The sequence below is a fragment of the Eptesicus fuscus genome, chromosome 15, assembly GCF_027574615.1.
Source record: "Eptesicus fuscus isolate TK198812 chromosome 15, DD_ASM_mEF_20220401, whole genome shotgun sequence".
NCBI lineage: Eukaryota > Metazoa > Chordata > Mammalia > Chiroptera > Vespertilionidae > Eptesicus > Eptesicus fuscus.
The window spans coordinates 39312033-39332182 of NC_072487.1; the positions used below are offsets into that span (position 1 = coordinate 39312033).

General features: G+C 41.3%; 1 protein-coding gene across 1 annotated transcript in view; it reads left to right on the forward strand.

Moving 5' to 3' along the window:
• The window catches only part of RORB (RAR related orphan receptor B), a 154957-nt gene extending 140810 nt beyond the window's left edge, over positions 1–14147 (forward strand). The window contains exons 10-12 of the mRNA XM_054727660.1: positions 1678–1788; positions 4681–4793; positions 13992–14147. Of these exons, the coding sequence (XP_054583635.1) occupies positions 1678–1788; positions 4681–4793; positions 13992–14147 (380 nt within the window). The remainder of the gene's footprint in view (positions 1–1677; positions 1789–4680; positions 4794–13991) is intronic.
• Positions 14148–20150: the final 6003 nt, after the last annotated feature.

The following is a 20150-nucleotide window of genomic DNA, read 5'->3' on the forward strand; positions in this document are numbered from 1 at the left end:
TTGCAGTTGGTAAATAAAATACCTTCTTTAATGTGAACTAGTATCCCACTTTCTTTTTTTTAAATATATTTTTACTGATTTCAGAGGAGAAGGGAGAGAGGGAGAGAGAGATAGAAACATCAATGATGAGAGTCAATCATTGATCGGCTGCCTGCCCCACACTAGGGATCACAACCAGGGAATATGGTCTGACTCGGAATCAAACTGAGACCTCCAGGTTCATAGGTCAATGCTCAACCACTGAGCCACACTGGCTGGCCATAGTATCCCACTTCTGATAAGTGTTGGACTAGGTGAGCCTCCAATGTTTTATTTAACTCTTGAGATCTTATAACTATGCATCCAAATATGAAAGGAAGAAGAAAACCATGGACCTATTGAGACTGACCAGGACTCATTCAGAAATCAATGAAGACTGTTTCTAAAAGATCTGGACTGCATTATAGGTCATTCTTTATAGAATCAGCCTTTCTTTTACCTTCTAGCTTACTGCTTCACAAAGTATATTATGTAGACCACTGGTGATCCATGGGTGACCTCTTATATTTTAATGTAGAGTCATAATCATTAATTAAGATACTTAAGAGAGGAGCTCCTTCATTTGTTTCTCACTCCGAGAAGTAACACTCGTCCTGTTAATTTATGAAGTCTGGGACCACAGGTAGAGTGGGTATCAACCTGCCCCAAATGACCACCAGACCCGGCTCATGAGAGGGCAAGATCAGAGTTAGCCTCTGGAAGTCTGTGTATAATTCACATCCAGTCATCAGTGCATGGTATGGATAAGAAGAACGTTAGCAAAGATGGGCTAATGCCAGGAAAGGTTTGAACGATTGACAGTACCATTTGTTCCACATCCTGCCCACGGACATCCAAGAAGGCCACTGCCCTTTGACCTGTTGTGCTGTTAGGTGATATGGTAGGCAGCAGCACCATCAGGGCTGGCAGTGTTTCCTTCTGCAGCTGATACACGTCCATATCATCTCCAAGGCTAGATTTTCAAGAAAGGAGGAAAAGCCTTGGCAAGCAACTTGGGGATATTTCCATCTTCATAAAATAAACATTTACCCAGGGTCAGTGTAGGGATGAAGCATTATTTTGCCAAAATTCACAATGGCTAACAACTGACCTGCAAATCATTCATTAGAAGATTTTTTTAAAATGCTTATTCCTCAATCAAATTTCCAGGGAAGTTACCAAATTGAAAGATACCTCATCTCTGTTCTATTGGTTTTTAACATCTCAGTTCAAGGCCCCTGCTCACCGTATATTACCAGGTTCAAGTGCCACCATGACTGATAGCCCTCAGCCCATTATACATAATGTTTTAGATTTTCTATGAATGCTCTAGCTATACTAAAGGAGCCCAAAATCACTTATTTAAATTGTTTTAGTTGAAACTAATTTCAAGCTTATACAATTAGACTCAGGTATTCGCACTTGGGTATTACAATGGGCACACACCATTTCCAACTGCCCCTCACTGAATATTAACTTTCATTACCTGGTCAAGATGTTGCCTGGATTCCTCATCTATAATTACTACTAAATCACTTTTTATGGATAGAAACTTGGAAATATTTTTTTCTATGTGCCTACTAGGTAAAATGTTGAATAACTTTTCTTACTATTGCCCATTCCAATCAAGTATTTTCATTGATTTGCCTTCTTTTATAGGTTCTGATGACCTAGTGAATGAAGCATTTGACTTTGCAAAGAATCTGTGCTCCTTGCAGCTGACTGAGGAGGAGATTGCTTTGTTCTCATCTGCTGTTCTGATATCTCCAGGTAGGGAAGGCTGAGGTCTTTACCTTTTCTTTTTAACCTGTTTTATTATCTTTCACATGGATGACACCTACCTCAGCCAAGGTGCTCAAGAGAAACTTTAAAAGAACCATATTTTCTTTAGCAAGCTTGTGATATTTTTAGACAATCCAAAGGAAAGTAGTTTGAAGTTAAATCAAATGGCCGGTTTTGTCTCAAAAATAAGAGTAGAGCATGTGGTAAGCGTTATTCCAGATTCAAACGAGCCAAATTATTCTTTAACAGGCAAATAAAAACTGATAGTGACTTGTTATAACCAAGTTCCATTTTGATTTTTAAAATAAAGGACATGGTTGAAAAATTGTCCAGTAAGATGAAACTCAGCAGAAATATATTTAATGAAGGATCCAGCGTTAAGTACAGCATACACTTTCTCCTCTTAAAATACCTTTTTCTCTGGCTTATCTACCCATGGTAAGTGGGTGTGCTCATTGCAAGCAAATGATGGTTCCTTTTCTTTCTTTTTTTCTTTTTTCTTTGCCACATTGGAGAATTTAAAAGAAGGTGAGGACAGCAGAGTACAAATGGCTCCTATTAAGACCAGAAAAGGAAGAATCTCTGATGTAGCAGTAGACATTCTAGTACAGGCTCTGCCACCAATATCTGTTGACCTTGTACACTTGCCCTCTCAGAGTCTCAGTTTCCTCATCTATAAAGTAAGAGGGTTGGGCTTCATAATAATAAAGACCTCATATACCTCTAAAATGCAATAACATGGAAAAAAGTTTTCAAAGAAGGCAAAGTGTAATATTTATAGATCACATAGAACTGTAGAAATTGAGATTCTTTTCAAAAATATATGCCAGATAGAATCCTAATCCATACCTGGCTTCTTCTTCAATGGGAATGAGAATTCAGAGTCACTCACTCAGCTGCCTGTACAGTTAGATTTGGATAGCAGTGTTGTTGATAGTTCTCTACTGGAAGAAAGACACATTCCTGCTAACTTTTACTGTCAAGAGACTCATTCCTTCAATAACCCATTTATTTCTAGAGACTAGATCTTTTTTCTTATACCCTAATGTATTTTCTCAGAGAGGCAGGAAAAAAATCAGTCTTGCCTATGAAGGTACACTTTGAAACATCATTCTAGCTATACCTACCGATAATACCAGCCTCTATACTTTTTATCCATTAAGGCTTATTTATTTCTTTTTTAAATGGAAAAAGTGACAAATATTTACTTCTGGTAGCAAACAAATGCCAAATAGTTTTCCTCCTACCATTTACTCACTGCATTTGATTATTCCCATAGAGTGTAGTGCGATGGAATATTAATTCTAAGCCTGTGGGTCTATGATGAGGGAGGTGGTTTTACCTCTGATGCCTGCTTGCTGGAAGGGTTACAGAACTCACTGTCCTCTTTTGGTATGTTTGTGGCAAGTCAGTAAATTCCTAACAGCAAATACTTAAGACATGATATATCAATCCTTAAAGATAACTCTTCCAGAGGAAGGCAAGCCTGTACCTTATGAGTTAGGAGGCAACTGAACCATGGGCCGTTCTCTAGAATGGCCATCAAATTCTGCTGAGCTTGGAAGCACAATATTTGGCTTACTCTACCTAGTGGGGAATCTTCCAACCCTGGTAACAGACCCACACTCAGAGGCTTTCGCTACTCCAAATACCTTGTTTGCCACCCTGGCCTAGTGCCATAATAAAAAAGAGAGAAGATAGATTTCTAGACTATGAAGGCTCCATCTCGTGCCAGACCTCTCTCCCCCACACACAAGGTTCTTGCCATAATGACCACTGTCTATTCAGCTCCAGAGACTTTAGAGAGGGGAGAGGGAGAGAGACTTAATTTATTCTGATTGACAATTGTCAACTGAAGGCTTTTGTGCTCACTTACGTAAGGGTTTGCTTCACTGTTGGCTAGACTTGTTCTTGCCCTGTCTAGGATTACAGAATCGAGTTTCTCACCTGACTTGAACTGTGTTCAGAAGGATCATGCCCAGGTTCTTTTCCATGAGTATTTTTCAGCATTTGGAGACTCCAGGTGTCTCTCCATTGAAGTTCCAACCTAAGGCATTGATGCTGGGCTGAATTTTGTCACCACAGTGTCTAGAGCTTCTAGGAAGGAAGGAGGACGAGAGGGAGGGAGAGAGGGAGGGATGAATGGAATGAAAAGAGAAAGGAAGAAGAGTAAAAAGGAAGGAAAGGAGGAAGAGAGGGCTTTTCCTATTCACCTTTTAGAATTTCATTTTAGAAAAAGAGGACTCAGGATTAAATTTTTAAAACTGATTTTATGTTTATGTGAGGATTAAATGAGACAATACAAACCGCCTTTCCCTTTTATAAGTGATGTTATCATTCTGTAACACTTCCTTCCAGCAAGCAGGCATCAGAGGTAAAACCATCTCCCTCATCATAGACCCACAGGCTTAGAATTAATATTCCATCGCACTACACTCTATGGGAATAATCAAATGCAGTGAGTAAATGGTAGGAGGAAAACTATTTGGCATTTGTTTGCTACCAGAAGTAAATATTTGTCACTTTTTCCATTTAAAAAAGAAATAAATAAGCCTTAATGGATAAAAAGTGTAGAGGCTGGTATTATTGGCAGGTATAGCTAGAATGACATGTCAAAGTGTACCTTCATAGGCAAGACTGGAGTTTATTTAATCATTGGGTCCTTAGTGCATTCTGATTTCCTGTGTCAATGTATTGTGCATTCCTGTCATCATGGAATTGCTTATAAGATATTTATGTTCACTATCAAAAATTACATGACTTCAGAAGCAATTTAGGACAAAGTTGAAATGCGTCTGAAACTCAGCACTTGTATACACAGGTGAAATAAAGCAAAGCTTACATTCCCACCCCTCCTTACCCATTCTTTTCCTCTGTCAGACCGAGCCTGGCTGATAGAACCAAGGAAGGTCCAGAAGCTTCAGGAAAAGATTTATTTTGCACTTCAACATGTGATTCAGAAGAATCACCTGGATGATGAGACCTTGGCAAAGGTAGGTCCTCAGACCACAGACCCCTTGTCACTGAAAGAGAGTGAAATGAGCTAAAGGGCGCTGGTTGTATAAAGCAAGAGATATTTCTTGGCAACAATGATTTCTGAAAGTTACCAAAGGTGCATAAATTTTGAGGTGCACATTTAAAAGGGAGACAAGTAAATTATAATAGATGGAAAGGAGAATGACACCCCTTAGGAAAGGGTGAAATTGATGGACCTGAAACCCAGGTACAGGAAAACAAATGAAAGAAACTGAGGCATGTCATCTGAAAAACAAAAGTTTGAAGCAGGAAATCAAGTCTTCAGAACTCATATGTGGCACAAGAGGAGACTTTGTGCCACAAAGGAGTCAGGTCTGGGCAAAAGTTAAAAGGAGGTAGATTTTTACTCAAAATATGGAATAAATATAAAATGATGAGGGTTGCTGAAAGGAAGGGTAGACCACTGTGTGAAGTAGTGAGCTCCCTGTCATTGGCCATATTCTAATAGATACTGCTTGGTTTCCTCTCAGATATATTGTAAATGACAGTACTACCCAGAATAGAAGATTAGACTGATTCATTGTAAAACGCCCTTCAACTCTAATCTCTTCACTCAAGACTTGCCCTGGGGGGGTCTTTCAAAATGACAAGTGTCTCATGGGCAAAAGCAGGCAACACACCATCAATTTCTTGATTCAGCTTAAGAATAGTGATGTTTAAGAAGAGAACTGAGAAAAGTTGTTTACCAACGTAAAATTATCATAAAAAGAAATTTCTAATAATTGATATTTAGCACTATTTTAGATTTTAAAGCATCTCTAATTTCTTACAAATTGTAATATTTTTGAGGGCCAGAATTATTTTAGATTTCTAAGTACCTTTGCTCTCTTAAAAACTGGATTTTTGTGGGATGAGGGAAGGTGGAGGAGCGATGAATGGTGATAGTCAGAGACTTGACTTGGGGTGGTGAACACACAATATGGAGTATAGATGATGTGTTAAAAAAAATTGGAATTTTTTTACAGGGTAAGCAACTAAGAAATGGAGCTTATTCATGGTAAAGATGTTAGAAATCCCGCTCTTTGTGTTGTTGTTGTTTTTTATTAAAATGCTGTCATTCTCCTCTTGAAATTCTTCATTTTAAAAAGGGGGAAAGACTCTATCAGGGATACTATCAGAATTTACTTTGCGCATAAAGAGCATTGTTATAAAAAAAATGAGTTAAATATGCTGCTTCATTATGGTAACATTGTGTTAAAATTAACACAACTTAGGAAGAACATTTTCACAATGTGGAGGGCTAGTTCTCTTTGGTATAACTTTGCACTTAGTGGGAAAAGACAAAGCACCTTCTCTCTGCTCCTGTTTTCTCCCAGTTAAGAGCAAAACTACATGCTCTCAGATAACCTGAGAGAAAAGATGGTAATGTGAATATATACATCTGTTGCTTATAATTGCATATATAACTAGCAAAATGCATAAATATATCTAGTTAATTAATTGGGGGTCCTGCATTTGGGATCTCCCAAAGACTGCGGTCCCCATATTTACCAAACTAAAATAAAGGTTGATAAAATCCAGAGTTAGACAAAAGTTGTTGCTATTCTGCTCAGGGGGATTGTCTGCTTTTCAGAAAACTCTAGTTTCATCATGTGTAAAATGAAAATTATAATTCCTGGCTCCTGTATAGATGTGCTTTAGGTTCAAATGAGATATTTGCACAACATGGATTCTAACACACTGTGACACTGTGATTATTACTATCCTAGGAGAGTAAAACTCTCATACTTACACCATCTTTTACCTTCTGGTGTCCTGGTGCTGGTGATCTGAGGTACTGAGATAGAAAGGAGACAGGGAAAATGAAGAATGAAAGGTATTTAGTGGCAAGAAAAAAATTAGAACACAGACAGTAGGTCAGTTTCTCCTTTTTCCATCTTTGGTTGGAAAAGTACACAAGTCAATTCTTTTTAAAGTTTTTTAGATATAATTGACATATGATACTATATAGTTTGGGATGCATAATAGTAGTATAATGATTTAACACTTGTTTATAATATATTGCAAAATGATCACCACAATAAGTCTAGTTAACATCCACTCAGTTTTCTTATAGTAATAATGTTGCAAAGCTGGGGACCAGAGAAAGTATTAGAAGAGGGTAATCCTATCTAATAAAAGAGTAATATGCACATTGACCATACCTCTGCTATACCCACAAGCCACGCCCACAAGCCAATCAGGAGTGAGTATGCAAATTAACCCAACCAAGATGGCTGCGGCCATAGAGCGAGCAGGAGGCTTGGGTTTCCCTGGCAATGGAGGAAGCCAAGCTTCCTGAACACCCTGGCCAGCCCAGGCCTCTGCTCAAGGCTACAAAGTTTCAATTATAGAAGATAAATAAATCGCAACAAAAATGGCTGCAGCCACAGAGCGAGCAGGAGGCTTGGGTTTCCCCAGTAATGGAGGAAGCCAAACTTTCTGGCTGGCCCGGCCTCCACTCAAGGCTACAAAGTTTCAATTATAGAAGATAAATAAATCCCAGATCTCAGGGCCTCTGCTTGGGTCACCGGGGGGCATGGGCAGCCTGAAAACTACCACAGGCCCCTCACCCAGGCTGCCCCACACCCCAAGGGAACCGCCACCCTGATCCGGGACACCCTTCAGGGCAAACCCCCTGGCCCCCACCCATGCACCAGGCATCTACCCTATCTAATAAAAGAGTAATATGCAAATTGACCATCACTCCAACACACAAGATGGCTGCCCCCATGTGGACACAAGATGGCCAGCAGGGGAGAGCAGTTGGGAGGGACCAGGCCTGCAAGGGAGGGCAGTTGGGGGCAATCAAGCCTGCAGGGGAGGGCAGTTAGGGGTGACCAGGATGGCAGAGGAGGGAAGTTGGGGTGACCGGGCCTGCAGAGAAGGGAAGTTGGGGGGGACCCAGGCCTGCAGGGGAGGGCAGTTAGTGGTGACCAGGCTGGCAGAGGAGGGAAGTTGGGGTGACTGGGCCTGCAGAGAAGGGAAGTTGGGGGGGACCCAGGCCTGCAGGGGAGAGCAGTTGGGGGGACCAGGCCTGTAGGGGAGAACAGTTGGGGGGAACCAGGCCTATAGGGGAGGGCAGTTAGGGGCAAACAGGCTGGCAGGGGAGCAGTTAGGCATCAATCAGGCTGGCAGGGGAGTGGTTAGGGGGTGAAGAGGTGGAGTATGGCATTCCAAGAGATGGGGGACAGGATGTGGAGGTAAGAAAGTATGAGGTATATTTTGAGCTATGAATAATAGTTAGATTTGGCTGGATCTGGACTTGAGAAGCCAGGAATGAGATGACACTGATCACTTTCACTAAAGCTCATGGAAAAAAAATACACATGTGTATTTATAATATACATATATATTTTGTAAGCCCCATCTGACTAGGGGAGGCAGCTCATCTGTTCTCTGGGCTATACTTTTCTTGTCTGGGAAATGAGTAGGTTGCACTGGATGGTCATTCAATCCCTTCGGCATAATATTCTTTGACTCAAAAAGAGGAAAACAAAGGTTTCTCCTTAAGATCTTCTTCTCCCCTCCCATGCTCTTCTCCAGTCCAGCCCCTCCTGCTGTGTCTCCTGGGTGATTAGAGTCATAGGTAGCATATAGACTTTTCCCAGCATTCCTTCAAATATGTGCAACACTCCTGAAGGTATAGTCTCACCCAGAGCTGGACTGAGAAGTTTAAAAGTAGCAAACTCAATAATAACACATCATATATCCAATGGGAAGGCATGAAGAACTCCTGGTGTGACTCGGCCCACAGAGTCCACTCACCTCGCCATATGCAGAGCCCAGAGGGAGAGTCATTTTTGTTACCCCATCTGGAACACTTCAGTGAGTGCCTTGCCTTCAACTCGCTTCTCAAAACAGTGTGCAAATGCCTATGCCTTGACATGGGCTAGAGATGCAACCTTTCCAGGAATCACAGGCCATACCACCCTCGGGTGTTTTTAGACCATAGTTCTATGCTGATAACTAGACCTTCCAGGATGTGGAAGAATATATGTGGAGTTATTTTGCTGAAGCTCAGAATCTGTCACTCCTCTCTTTTCCCCTATCCCTAGCTGGCCAGACGTTACCTGCCCCCCATTCAGCTCTCTCTTTTCCATTATTATACAAAATATTATCCCTTCAAGGAGAGAAAACAGCAATACTATTATTTTCTTTTTCTATTAGTATTAGTCAGTCTTGTTAAAGCTGTTGCTGTCCATGAAGATGCCACACAGCATTCCTTCCTCCATAGGTATTAGCCTAAAGTTATGCCATGTTAACAAAAACACAATGGAGATCTCGGGTTGGCCATGGGGAGAGAATGACCTGGCCAAGAATGGCTGTACCATGTGGTGAAGAGTCTGTTCTTTGAGGTTCATCTCCCCCTCAGATCTGGAAGGCTTCAGCCTTCCCAGGGGGAACTGTGATAGGTTGAGCTGGGAGAGGCTCAGACCAACAGGCTCACTGATTTCTTCATTCCTGTCCATGTCTAGCATAACAATAACAAAACTGCATCAATATAGAGACGGAAGTCTGTCTTTCTATTATCATAGCGCCAAGCTACTAAATAAAAGCTCAAAGGTGAATGAACAAGTGAAATGGATGTATTTAGCCTCACTTGTGCCCCGTTTTTATCAGCGCTTCTGGAGCTTCTTACACTTTGATCAAACCCTTGTCAGCTTCCTGCGTCAGTCAGGTTGGAGAGCATTTGGTGGCCTGGGAGCCCTTATGAACAAGATCACTAGTTTTACGCTCTTCAGGTTTCATGTTTTCAACATCAAATGTGCCAGTCATAAAATTATGGATTTTCCTCATAAAACTACCCTCTGGAAAAAGGCATAGGATTATTATCTCTTCTCAAACAGCTGCCTTTTCTTCTTGTAGACCCGGTAGGTATAAGCTAAAGCTTCCTTCTTATAAAAATGCTTCTATAAGAAAGAGATGAGTATGAAAACGCCTTTTTATAGACCCTCTGTCTATCCCCGCTATGGGGATTACTTAAGCATGAAGAAATTTCATGATGATTTGAAACTGACTACCCCCTTCATCTCCAAGTGCTTCGGGATCACCTCCCCAGCTGTTTAAAAAGTTGTTGAGCCATTAACTGCTGCTGAGGCTGCTCCGAGCTCCCTTTGAAATGGGGGTCCCCCAGCGGTAGTACATAATATTGATGAACAATAAGTGACTGCCAGCTGCTTCCTCCACCAGGCCTTTCTGGGCGCTGACAAGCGCTACTGCTGCCCGTGTGGCCTCCTGGCCCACCATGCCTCCAGAGTGATGGATGCCCCTGTCAGCACTTCTGTTTCCACAGCTGATTGGACGCCTTTAAACCAGCCTCTTCCGAGAGCACAGAGATTGGGGAAGCTCTTTGCCTTTCTCGGTGATCCTAGTTCGAGTGGTCCCAGTGTTCTTTTACCAAAAGCAAGTCTCGCCATTCAGCCCATTCTCCAGATGAGCAACAGGGAAGAATCCAAGTCCCATAGAAGAGGGGAAAATGAGTTTCTGAATCAGATGCCTCTTAAATCCAGTTTTAGGCAGGAGAGAAGCAAGAGTCCATATTCCCTTTCCAAAACCGAACACATGGTCAAATAATTCTGGTGTAAGTGAGTAAGGGTTTCAGTCCTTGTCTCATACATTTGATTTCCCACCCCCATACCCCTTCTCTAAAGGAACAAAAAACTGCTTGAAGAATCGTAGCACCTAGGATTCGATGTTATGGATCACAGTTTATTAAATGAGCAACTCATTTTAATTGCTACAAGAAAATGAAAACTAATATGTTGCTTTTTTATTTCAATAGAGTAAGTGGCTGATTTTGTATGCACGCATGATATACAAAGATTCGATTTTTGGTGCTTGGTTGAGGGCTAAGCTGGTTTCTTGCCTTGTGTCTCATTTGACTAAACAAATGTGGTCTTGACTAGATATTTCTCTCCTTGAAGGAAGCATTATATGGGAATGGAAGCATGACACCTAACACATATGTTGACACACATGTATTATGCTAGGCTCTGCTACAGACAATACGTATATTAAATGTATCGTCTCATTTAACCCTCACAACAATGCTCTGAGATAGGGACTGCCGTGATTGCCACCTGGTAGATAGGTGAGCTGAGAGGTTCAGTGACTTGCCCAAGATCACACAGCTAGAAATAGCAGATGCAGGATTCAGTCAGGCCGCAAACCCATACGTCGTTTTTGTTTTTAGTCATTCGGCTACTCCTCCTTGTGCAGTATTTGTGTCATAGGAGACTCGGGAATTTCATGACTTGTCCCTCACCAAACTAATAGGACTAAGCGCACGGACTCTTCCCTCTCTCAATATAGTTGCTTGTCTGTCTCCTGAAAAGGAGCCAACTTTACACTCAGCTGCCGGGACTGTTTCAAACATAACAAATAATTTACTTTTTACTTTTGAAAAACAGTTGTAAATGTATACGCTTTGAACCTCTGAAACAAGTGTTTCTCAAACTCTCTCTCATGGACCCACTACATCAGTATCCCCACGGAATGTTCATTTCAAACATGGGGTCTGAGCTCCACCTAGACTTACAGAAAAACACAATCCCCAGGGGTAGATCCCAGGAACCTGCATTTGCGGGAAGCACCCCAGTGACTCACACACACTAAAGATCGACAAGCATTCCTGAGTTGCTTGTGGAAGTTTCAGGAGCTCTGCACATCATCAATCCGACTGCAATGATTGTAGGAAGCTTTCACAGCCTTTCTGCATTCGGTAGCAATTTCAGGGAGAACTGCAACTGTTCTCACACTGTGACAGTCTCCTTCTGTGTGGACCAGCTGGTTAAGAGAGCCTGAATAATTTCCCAAGGAACTCTAGTTAAGTGGACACTCACACGCTCTTTGCCTATGAAAGCATAGAAAAGATGTGGTTTTCCATCCTGGACCCAAAGTGAAACCTTTCAGAATGGGCTTCTGATCATCTTTCTCTTTTGCTCAAAACCCTTACAAAGACCTTAACGTAACTGAGACCCTGTGTCATCTGGCCAGCCCCATCTCCAGCTTTATCCTTGGGCATGCTCACCCCCTGCTCCAGCGACACTGAACTTCCTTCAGGTGCTTCCAGCGCGCCAGACACCACAGCACCTTTGCATACGTTCCTGGGGCACAGTCTGTAACCCCGGCCCCAGCAGCTGGTTAGATCTCACCCTTGCTTCAGATCCTAGTATACATGACACTTTCTGCCAGTCAGGGAAAGGTAAGTATCACGTGATCCCACTCATATGTGGAATCTAGTGAACAAAATAAACTGATGAACAGAATAGATCCAGAAACACAGAAGCATGGAACACAGACTGTCGAACCTCAGAAAGCGGGGAGGGGGAGAGGGAAGAGAATTTGTATGCATATTTGCATGGACCCAGGCAACAGGATAATGAAGGGCCTGTGGTGGAGGGTGGGGGTGGCTAGACGAGGTCAATAGCGGAGAAAAGGGGACATATGTAACACATTCAACAATAAAGATTTATTTTTTTAATGGCACTTTCTGGGGAAAGCCATCCTGGCCTGCCAGAGGAAGCCAGAATGTCCTAATAGCCACCACTTCCAGCATCATTCCTCCACAGCACTCACCACAGGTTTTCACTTGCTTTTGTCTGTGTGGCAACTTGATTCATATCTGTCTTTCCAAGTCGATTATTAGCAAGAACCAGTCTGTTTTGAAGTAACTCATAGTGTTGGACAGAAAGTCTTGGCTCTCAGTCTAAAATTTAACATTCATTTGATAGACAAAGGTTCCACACGTTTCATTTCTAGCCCTATCAGTAAACAGCAGCGGAAAGGGGAAGTCTGAACACCAGACTTCTTCATGTGTTCTAGATCCCTTTAATAAATATGTCAACAGCTCTCACCATAACGCTATTTTTAAATTGTTCATAGTAAGACAATATCGTCATCAGTTGTTTAAAGGAAAGTTAATGAAAGAGTGGAAATTTCGGAAAGCCACAAAGTACCTAATTATCTATTTCCTCTTGTACTTCAAAGAGTGCAATGGTTTCTTATGATTAAGTAGGGTGGGGAGCACAGTGAGCCTACTTGGTGATTAGATAGGTTTTATTAAATTTTATTTTATCATCACTTTCAAGTGAGCTATATGAACGATCAAGTTTATCTTTTGTAAAACTATTCTCTATATGAGAACATACCTCCTTCCCACAGTAATTGGACCACAATCAGATTTGGGTTTAAGCTAATGTTGACATTAAATGATAGATTCTAAGTATACCTAAGTTACAAGTATGTTAAAAGTTAGAATCGCTCATCTCCTAAGACTTCTGTACCATTTGGCAAACTGTGGACATTATTACAAAAGCATGGTCTTCTTATTATTTGAACTCAAAATTACATCCTATGTTATATATGTAATTCAAAACCTAGCCATTATAAGTGGATATTCTCACCCAGGTTTTTAAAACATCTTCCTGAGGGAGCTAATGGGCAGTGACCTCCCAAATTTCCCCTTGATTAAATATAGTTTCACTTCGTGCATTACAGCAGAAAGGGGTTTGAGAGATGTAGGCAGGCTAGTGAGCCTGACAGCAAAGCAGCCCAGGTAATTATGAACCACACCTCATATGGCTTAGGGTACCCCTTCCTAACTTCTTCACCTTCCCAAACTAAAAACCTAATACATCGCAAAAGTCTGCGGGAAATAACAGAAAATATTATTAGCTAACGATTGTGTTTCCCGCCTGCAGTGTTCCTAACACTTTGGTGTAATTACCTCCTTCAGTCCATACAACAACCCAGAGAAGTAGGTACTGTGCCCATTTTACAACTGAGAAGACTGAAGCATTGCGAGTGTCACGGCCACACAGCCAATCAGCTGCTTTGGAACCAGGATTCCAAACTCTGCAGAGTGCCCACTCCTAAGGCTTAACCTAGACTGCCTCCCATACATACTTTATTTAAGAACAATGAATCAGGAAGCTTGGTCCAGCTCTCTTTCTCTGTATTTTCCCTTTAGAGGATGGTGGGGTGGGGGGTAGGAGGAGCAGTTTGTTTTGTTTTGTTCTAAAGGAAAAGCCGAAAGTGAGCCTTCTGTCTTTCTGAACATCTTTTTCCAAAGCCATTTCCCTTCATCTGGGGCCAAGAAGGACACTGATTCCGAAGACAGAGCACTAATGAGCTTCCCCCTTTGTCTCCTTCCCTGCCCCTCCATTCTGCAGTTAATAGCCAAGATACCGACCATCACGGCGGTTTGCAACTTGCACGGGGAGAAGCTGCAGGTATTTAAGCAATCGCATCCAGACATAGTGAATACACTCTTTCCTCCGTTATACAAGGAGCTCTTTAATCCTGACTGTGCCACCGTCTGCAAATGAAGGCAGCGACAGAACTGTCTCATAGTCCTGGAATGCATCACCATTAACACAAAAGCAATGTGTTCATGAAGACTTAAGGAAAATGTCACTACTGCAACATTAGGAATGTCCTGCACTTAATAGAATTATTTTTCACCGCTACAGATTGAAGAATGTAAATATGCACCTGAGTGGGGCTCTTTTATTTGTTTGTTTGTTTTTGAAATGACCATAAATATACAAATATAGGACACTGGGTGTTATCTCTTTTTTTTTTTTTTGTAATTTTATTCGGGTATGTTTTGGGAGATAATTGTTTATAGAATTTTATTGTAGATATATACGAGAACAGAGCGGTACTTTACATGATTACTTTTCCTGTTGATTGTTCAAATATAATTTAAGAAAATTCCACTGAATAGGTTTTCCTATTTCTATGTTTTTAGATAGTTGATGCATGTGTAAATTTGTAGCTGTCTTGGAAAGCATTGTGCATAATGTAATAAGTATATAATATCTGAGAATATTATATATGACAATTACTTATACATGCACATGCACTGTGGCTTAAAATATCATACCAACTATCAAAGGGGGTTCAGTCAGGCTCTCTTATATTATTTACCTTCTGTGTTATATGTTACCTTTATGTTAGACAATCGGGATTTTGTTTTCCCAACCAGAGTGTTCATCCATAGTCAATGGCAAGATAGTACCAATTCAGAAATAAGTCTGCAAAGGAAGAATTTTAATGCATGGCCTCTGTATAAAAACTCTGTTTCTACCAATGACATCAAAGCCTTGTCAAGATGGTACATATTGGAGGGGAAATATAAGTATTTGGAGCCATTTTCCTGTTTTAAGAATCAGGCCACATGTAATATTGTGGAGGCCAGGACTTTTTTGACCAAACAGTAGATTTTCACCAGGACACACAAAACACTTTTTTTCTTTGGATTTCAGGTTATGAAGGAAACTTTACTTTGGTGCTTACTGTGTCTTCAACAGAGAAATACAGTCTGTAGATTAAAGTCACCAGCAATTTTTTCTAATGAAATTGGAGTAAATCAGAAGCTAGGGTCCCAATGCCATTTCATGTAAACATTTTTCTCTCTAACTATTTTTCTTTTTGGCAAAGAAGAAGTAGAAAGAAAATATACAAAGTAAAGAAGTAGTTCTTTATGTCCATTTTCTTTAATAAGTTTGTTAGAAAAAGCAGCAATAAAGGGAAGGCAGGACTTTATATGTCCTTTAATCAGGAGCCTCTAGTTTTTTCCAATTCCCAAACCCTGCATTATAAAAATATAGCAAAAACTTGACAGATTGGAAAAAATTATCTGAGTTATTATATAAAAGAAATACACCCCAAAGCCAAACTCTTTCCTAGGCAGTTTGAAATTACATTCTCCATCTAGCCTGAGGTTATTTTCTTAGCATCTTTTAAAAGTACAGATCGAAAGAGGTGAAATAAGGATTAGAGAGTTTAGGCTTCCTAGTACAAATTCTCACTTCTCCACCTGCTCTTCAATCAAACTGATCACCAGGAAAAAAAACATAAATTCTATGGAGTTTGTTCTACTTGTGGTCTGAGGCCTTATGCCTCTGGACTTATTTCATCCACAATGGGGTTTTTTAAAAGGAAGGGAGAGGAGAGCTTTATGTATAAAACAATGAAAATCATGGTTTCCTGTAAGTATAGCCCAGCCCCTTTTTCCTTTCAAACACACACACGCATGCACACGCACGCACACCTGCTTTGTAAAGTTCCCATCAGTGGAAGCTTTGAGTTCTTGGTTCATCTCTTATGCTTTCCTGAGTTACATGGTTGAGAGCCCTCTCCGCGATGCCACAGAACTCCTCACTGGTGATCAAACAGAAGTGCAGCCTTTTCTTTTAGAAAACAGAGTCTTTTTCCACCTCATGATTGATGAATTCCAAACCAATGGGGAAAAACAAAAAGGCTTTAAAATAATGAATCTCTTTCTCAACTACTGTTATATTCAATTAATTTAACTACATTGGACCAAATTAACTTCAGTGTCTAAGAAGACAGCTGTAGACTGCTTATTATGCTGCTACAGGGACTCAATTCTTTTTGGTGTAAATGTCACTCCTGCTAGCTCTTTGTATAAAGAATTAATTCCAAGAGTCATATTTCCTTCTAATGGAAAGATTACTTTACTGATTGCTAGGAAAACAGGGTAATGGAAGGCACTCAATTAAACCAAGCCGTTTCCAAATGCAATGTATGTTTTATGATTGGCTTGTGATAGGCGACATTTAATGTGTCTACTTGGTGTTTCCCTTTGAGCTTTGAACTTATGTCAAAGTTTGTTTTCATTGTTCTGTTGGCCTAGTGTTTTCCATTGTCAGCCTGTAATTCCTGCTCAGTTGCAAAGGGGATGGTTTGTTTCCTCCAATTTACCTTGGAGGATTTAAATTGGCCCAATTGATGAAGTGGCTGGGAATTTTTTCCTCCCTCGTCCCATGGGTGATGTAGGAAAAAGATTGCTCCCCACATTTGCCTCAGGAGGTCCTGGATTTGAATTTGTGTCGTTTCCACTAGTGCAGGCGTTTAATTGGGACGGCATGAACCTTTTGAAGCGAGGGGATAGGAAACAGCTAGAGACTGAACCGGAACAGAGCAGTGGAAACCAGTATGCGCTCAGGCCACTTCGGTTGAGAAACGAGATTTCCGTTCTTCCCCACAGTTGCCAAATCGGTCCCTTAAAAGAGAACCAAGACATACTTTCAATGGTAACAAAGCACTTTTACAAGCTGCCCTTTAAACATCTGCTGTGACTCCCTCTCGAGGTATTTTGAAAGTTGGGTAAGAACAACTTCCCTTACCACATGCGATCCTCGTCCCTTCCCCGTGAACACTCGCAAATGTTCACAACACATGCATGGCAAAGTGTGCACTGGAAAAAATTACCCGTGAGCCCTACTTTTCACTCCATGCTTCGTAAATGACAATCACTGCTTGATGCAGATGTTGCACTGTATCCACTCAGGGATGTTTTATTTCAAAAATAAAATAAAAAGGTACATCCAGAAGGAGGGGGAGGGGAAAAAAACACACACAGGAAAATGACAACAAAATGGAAATGGCATCAATTAAATATGCCAATGAGAGAACCTCTGACAAGGCTTTCAGACCAACGAGCAGTGACTTCATGCTGTAAACGGAGCTCACTTTTACTATTTGGACTTGCTGACAAGTTGCTCACGAGTAAGGACAACTTAGTCTCGTTTTCTAAAATCTGACAAGAGCCCAATAATCCAGCTGCTCCGTTTACAGGAATATGTATCTCCCAGTGAACCCAAGCTTCCTATACAAGTCCCGAGCAAGGGAAATACAGACATCTGGGCCGCATTAGGTGAACCCGACAGGGAGGTGAAGCTGCACTTGTGGTCTGTGAAAGGAAAGGCCGATTTTGGAGGGAACGGAAAAGAAAAGGGGATCCCAAATCCATCTAACATCCCACATAGAGCCCTACTGCCCGTGACTCAGGTCATCTTTGTGTCCCTTTTTCTGCAGTTCTTTTCTCCCCAGAGCCTGAAAGCTGAAGGTGGAGATGTACTGCTCAAACATACCCTGCCTGAATTCTCCTTGTTTTAATACTGTCTTCTAGGCTTTGGACTAAAAGGCCACTGATTTGGTAAAAACAGAGAATACAGTGGTCTCATGGGTAATTAGACCTTTTTGACAGAATCTAAGAGACTCTAAATTATAATGAACGCTGAATATTAACGAGAGGTGCCAGGGAGGCATCAGTCCACTTTCTATCATAGCTGCCTTGTTCGACACATAACTTCACAGCAGTCCAGCTGAACTGTTTGTGGCAAATCACACACATGGGCAGTCAACTCACGCTCACTGTCTACCACCCCATGTGTACCTGGTTTGAATGCAGAAACAATTCTGTGTCCCAAGTACAACCTAAAATATAACCAGGTTTTTTGCAAAAACATCAGATGCAAGCGATGCGAGTTTGTTCTATGTTCTTCGTTTTCACTTATTATGGACGCAAGAAAAATTCTGCTTCTATTGGCAATTAGAAGAAATAATGTTTCCTGACACTTTTTTCTCTGTAAACTTTGGTTTCCAAGGAAGTTAGTACTATTGGCAGTAAACTCAGGCAAGGATGTCTGTGCCGGACAGAACCACCATTCAATGGAACAGCAATATCTTTAAAATGTGCGTCTGTAGTGAGACTTTGCACAGAGTTCCCTGTATTAAGAAGAGAAAAAAGCCCACCATCTGCTTTAGACGATGTGGTATTTGATTTTCTGTTTCTAACTGTCAGTACAAGCAGCAACCTGATATAGGAAAACCGTGTGGGTCTTTAGTTAAGAGTTGGCCACCATTTTGGGGTGAGGGAGGATCAGACCAGAGATACAAGTTCATTTAAAGCAAGGGTTAACATTCAGAAGCCTGAAAGGGCCAGGGAGTTTATGCAAATGAGTGAAGCAGGCCAGTGGGGAGCTGGCAAGGAAATGCCCCATCCGAAAAGGGCCAACCGATAGTCTGCTGAAGCTCAAGTGTGGCTAAAGCTTCTGAACCTTAGACGATCTCTTGAGCTGTAAATGATGTCAGCTGATTCAGAGCGTAGTGCAGTCCAAACAAACACATCTCTGAGCAGAAGAGGGCTCACAGTTTGCAACCTCTAGTTTTAAAGCATAGTCACATTTAGGGGCCGATTTGGCTGGAGAAGTCTGGCCAGGTACAACTCTGAATGATATGAGGGTGGAGATCTTGTCCTTCTGATACTCATTTGGTTTCCACATCTGACTGTCACTACTAGAGGATATAATAGAGGTCAGTTGAAAAAATAGCAATCTAAACATGAAAACAATCTAATGATGGCTTATAAAAGACACTTCTCTTTGTCTTGCCCCAATTCCCAGCTTCATAGAGCCAGGTGGCTAGATTTTTTTTTGCCACTCTTTTTCCAAAAGTCAAATGCACAAGTATTATGCTTTGGGGATCTGCAATCAGTCTTTATTTTCCCTTGGTTGTATCTAAAGAACTTATTCAAGAGTCATGATCATGAGTCCTCCATTGTTCTGAAGTGCAGGACCATGGATTCCTATGCAGCAGGCGGGGCTGGCTGGCTGTGCACTTTTTTCCTGAGCTGCTGGAATTCCTGCAAAGTGACTGGCCATAGTGATCATGCCTCTGGCATGACTGTGAGCACAACCTCCAGTGGATCGGAAAAAAACAGCTCAGTGATTGTCTCATGGCCAGAAATAAAGCACAAGGTTACGGGAATTGAATAAACCCAGTTGAGGGACGTGCAGGGTACCTGTACCCCAGCTGGGCAGCATGATCCTTATCTCCAACTATACCCTTCCGGCAGTGGCTGGTGGAGAGCATGTGCGTGCCTCTGTCACGACTGCATGCAGACACACACTAGGTATATCTGAAAAGCTACAGATGCCACATCCAAGCACAGTACCGTCCGCTTCATCTGATTAACACACACACAAGAATGGAAACCACACCCACAGAAAACTGAGTATGTATTGTAGAAATGTAGAGGAAAAATAAAAATATTTTTTCAAATGTAATTACTTTTAATATATGCTTGTGGAAGGTCTAATACGATGTATGCTGTCTCTGTAATTTTTGCTGTAAATAACTGGAGACAGTGGATACACTGATTTTTCTATGTCTCTGTTTAAGCATAAGACTTTGTAACAATTTTTTTAGAGGGGGAAAAAACCAACAAAGAGCAAATATGTACTTGCTTCCTTTCTGCGTGTTATGTGCTTCTCAGAACTGGTTGTAACAGTCTAAGCATCCTGACGGGTCATTGGTGTTAACTGTACGCTTCTTTGTGTAATACAGCTGAGGAAGGGACAGGGCTGTCAATTATATCTGCTCCAAAGAATTTGCATTGAAGATCGGCCCCAAACCTGCAAACTCTACCTGAACCAGACAATATGACAAAGGAAAGTTAAAAAAAGAGAGAGAAAAAAAAGAAATGTTGCCCGAGTAAGTCATCTTTCCTTGTAGCA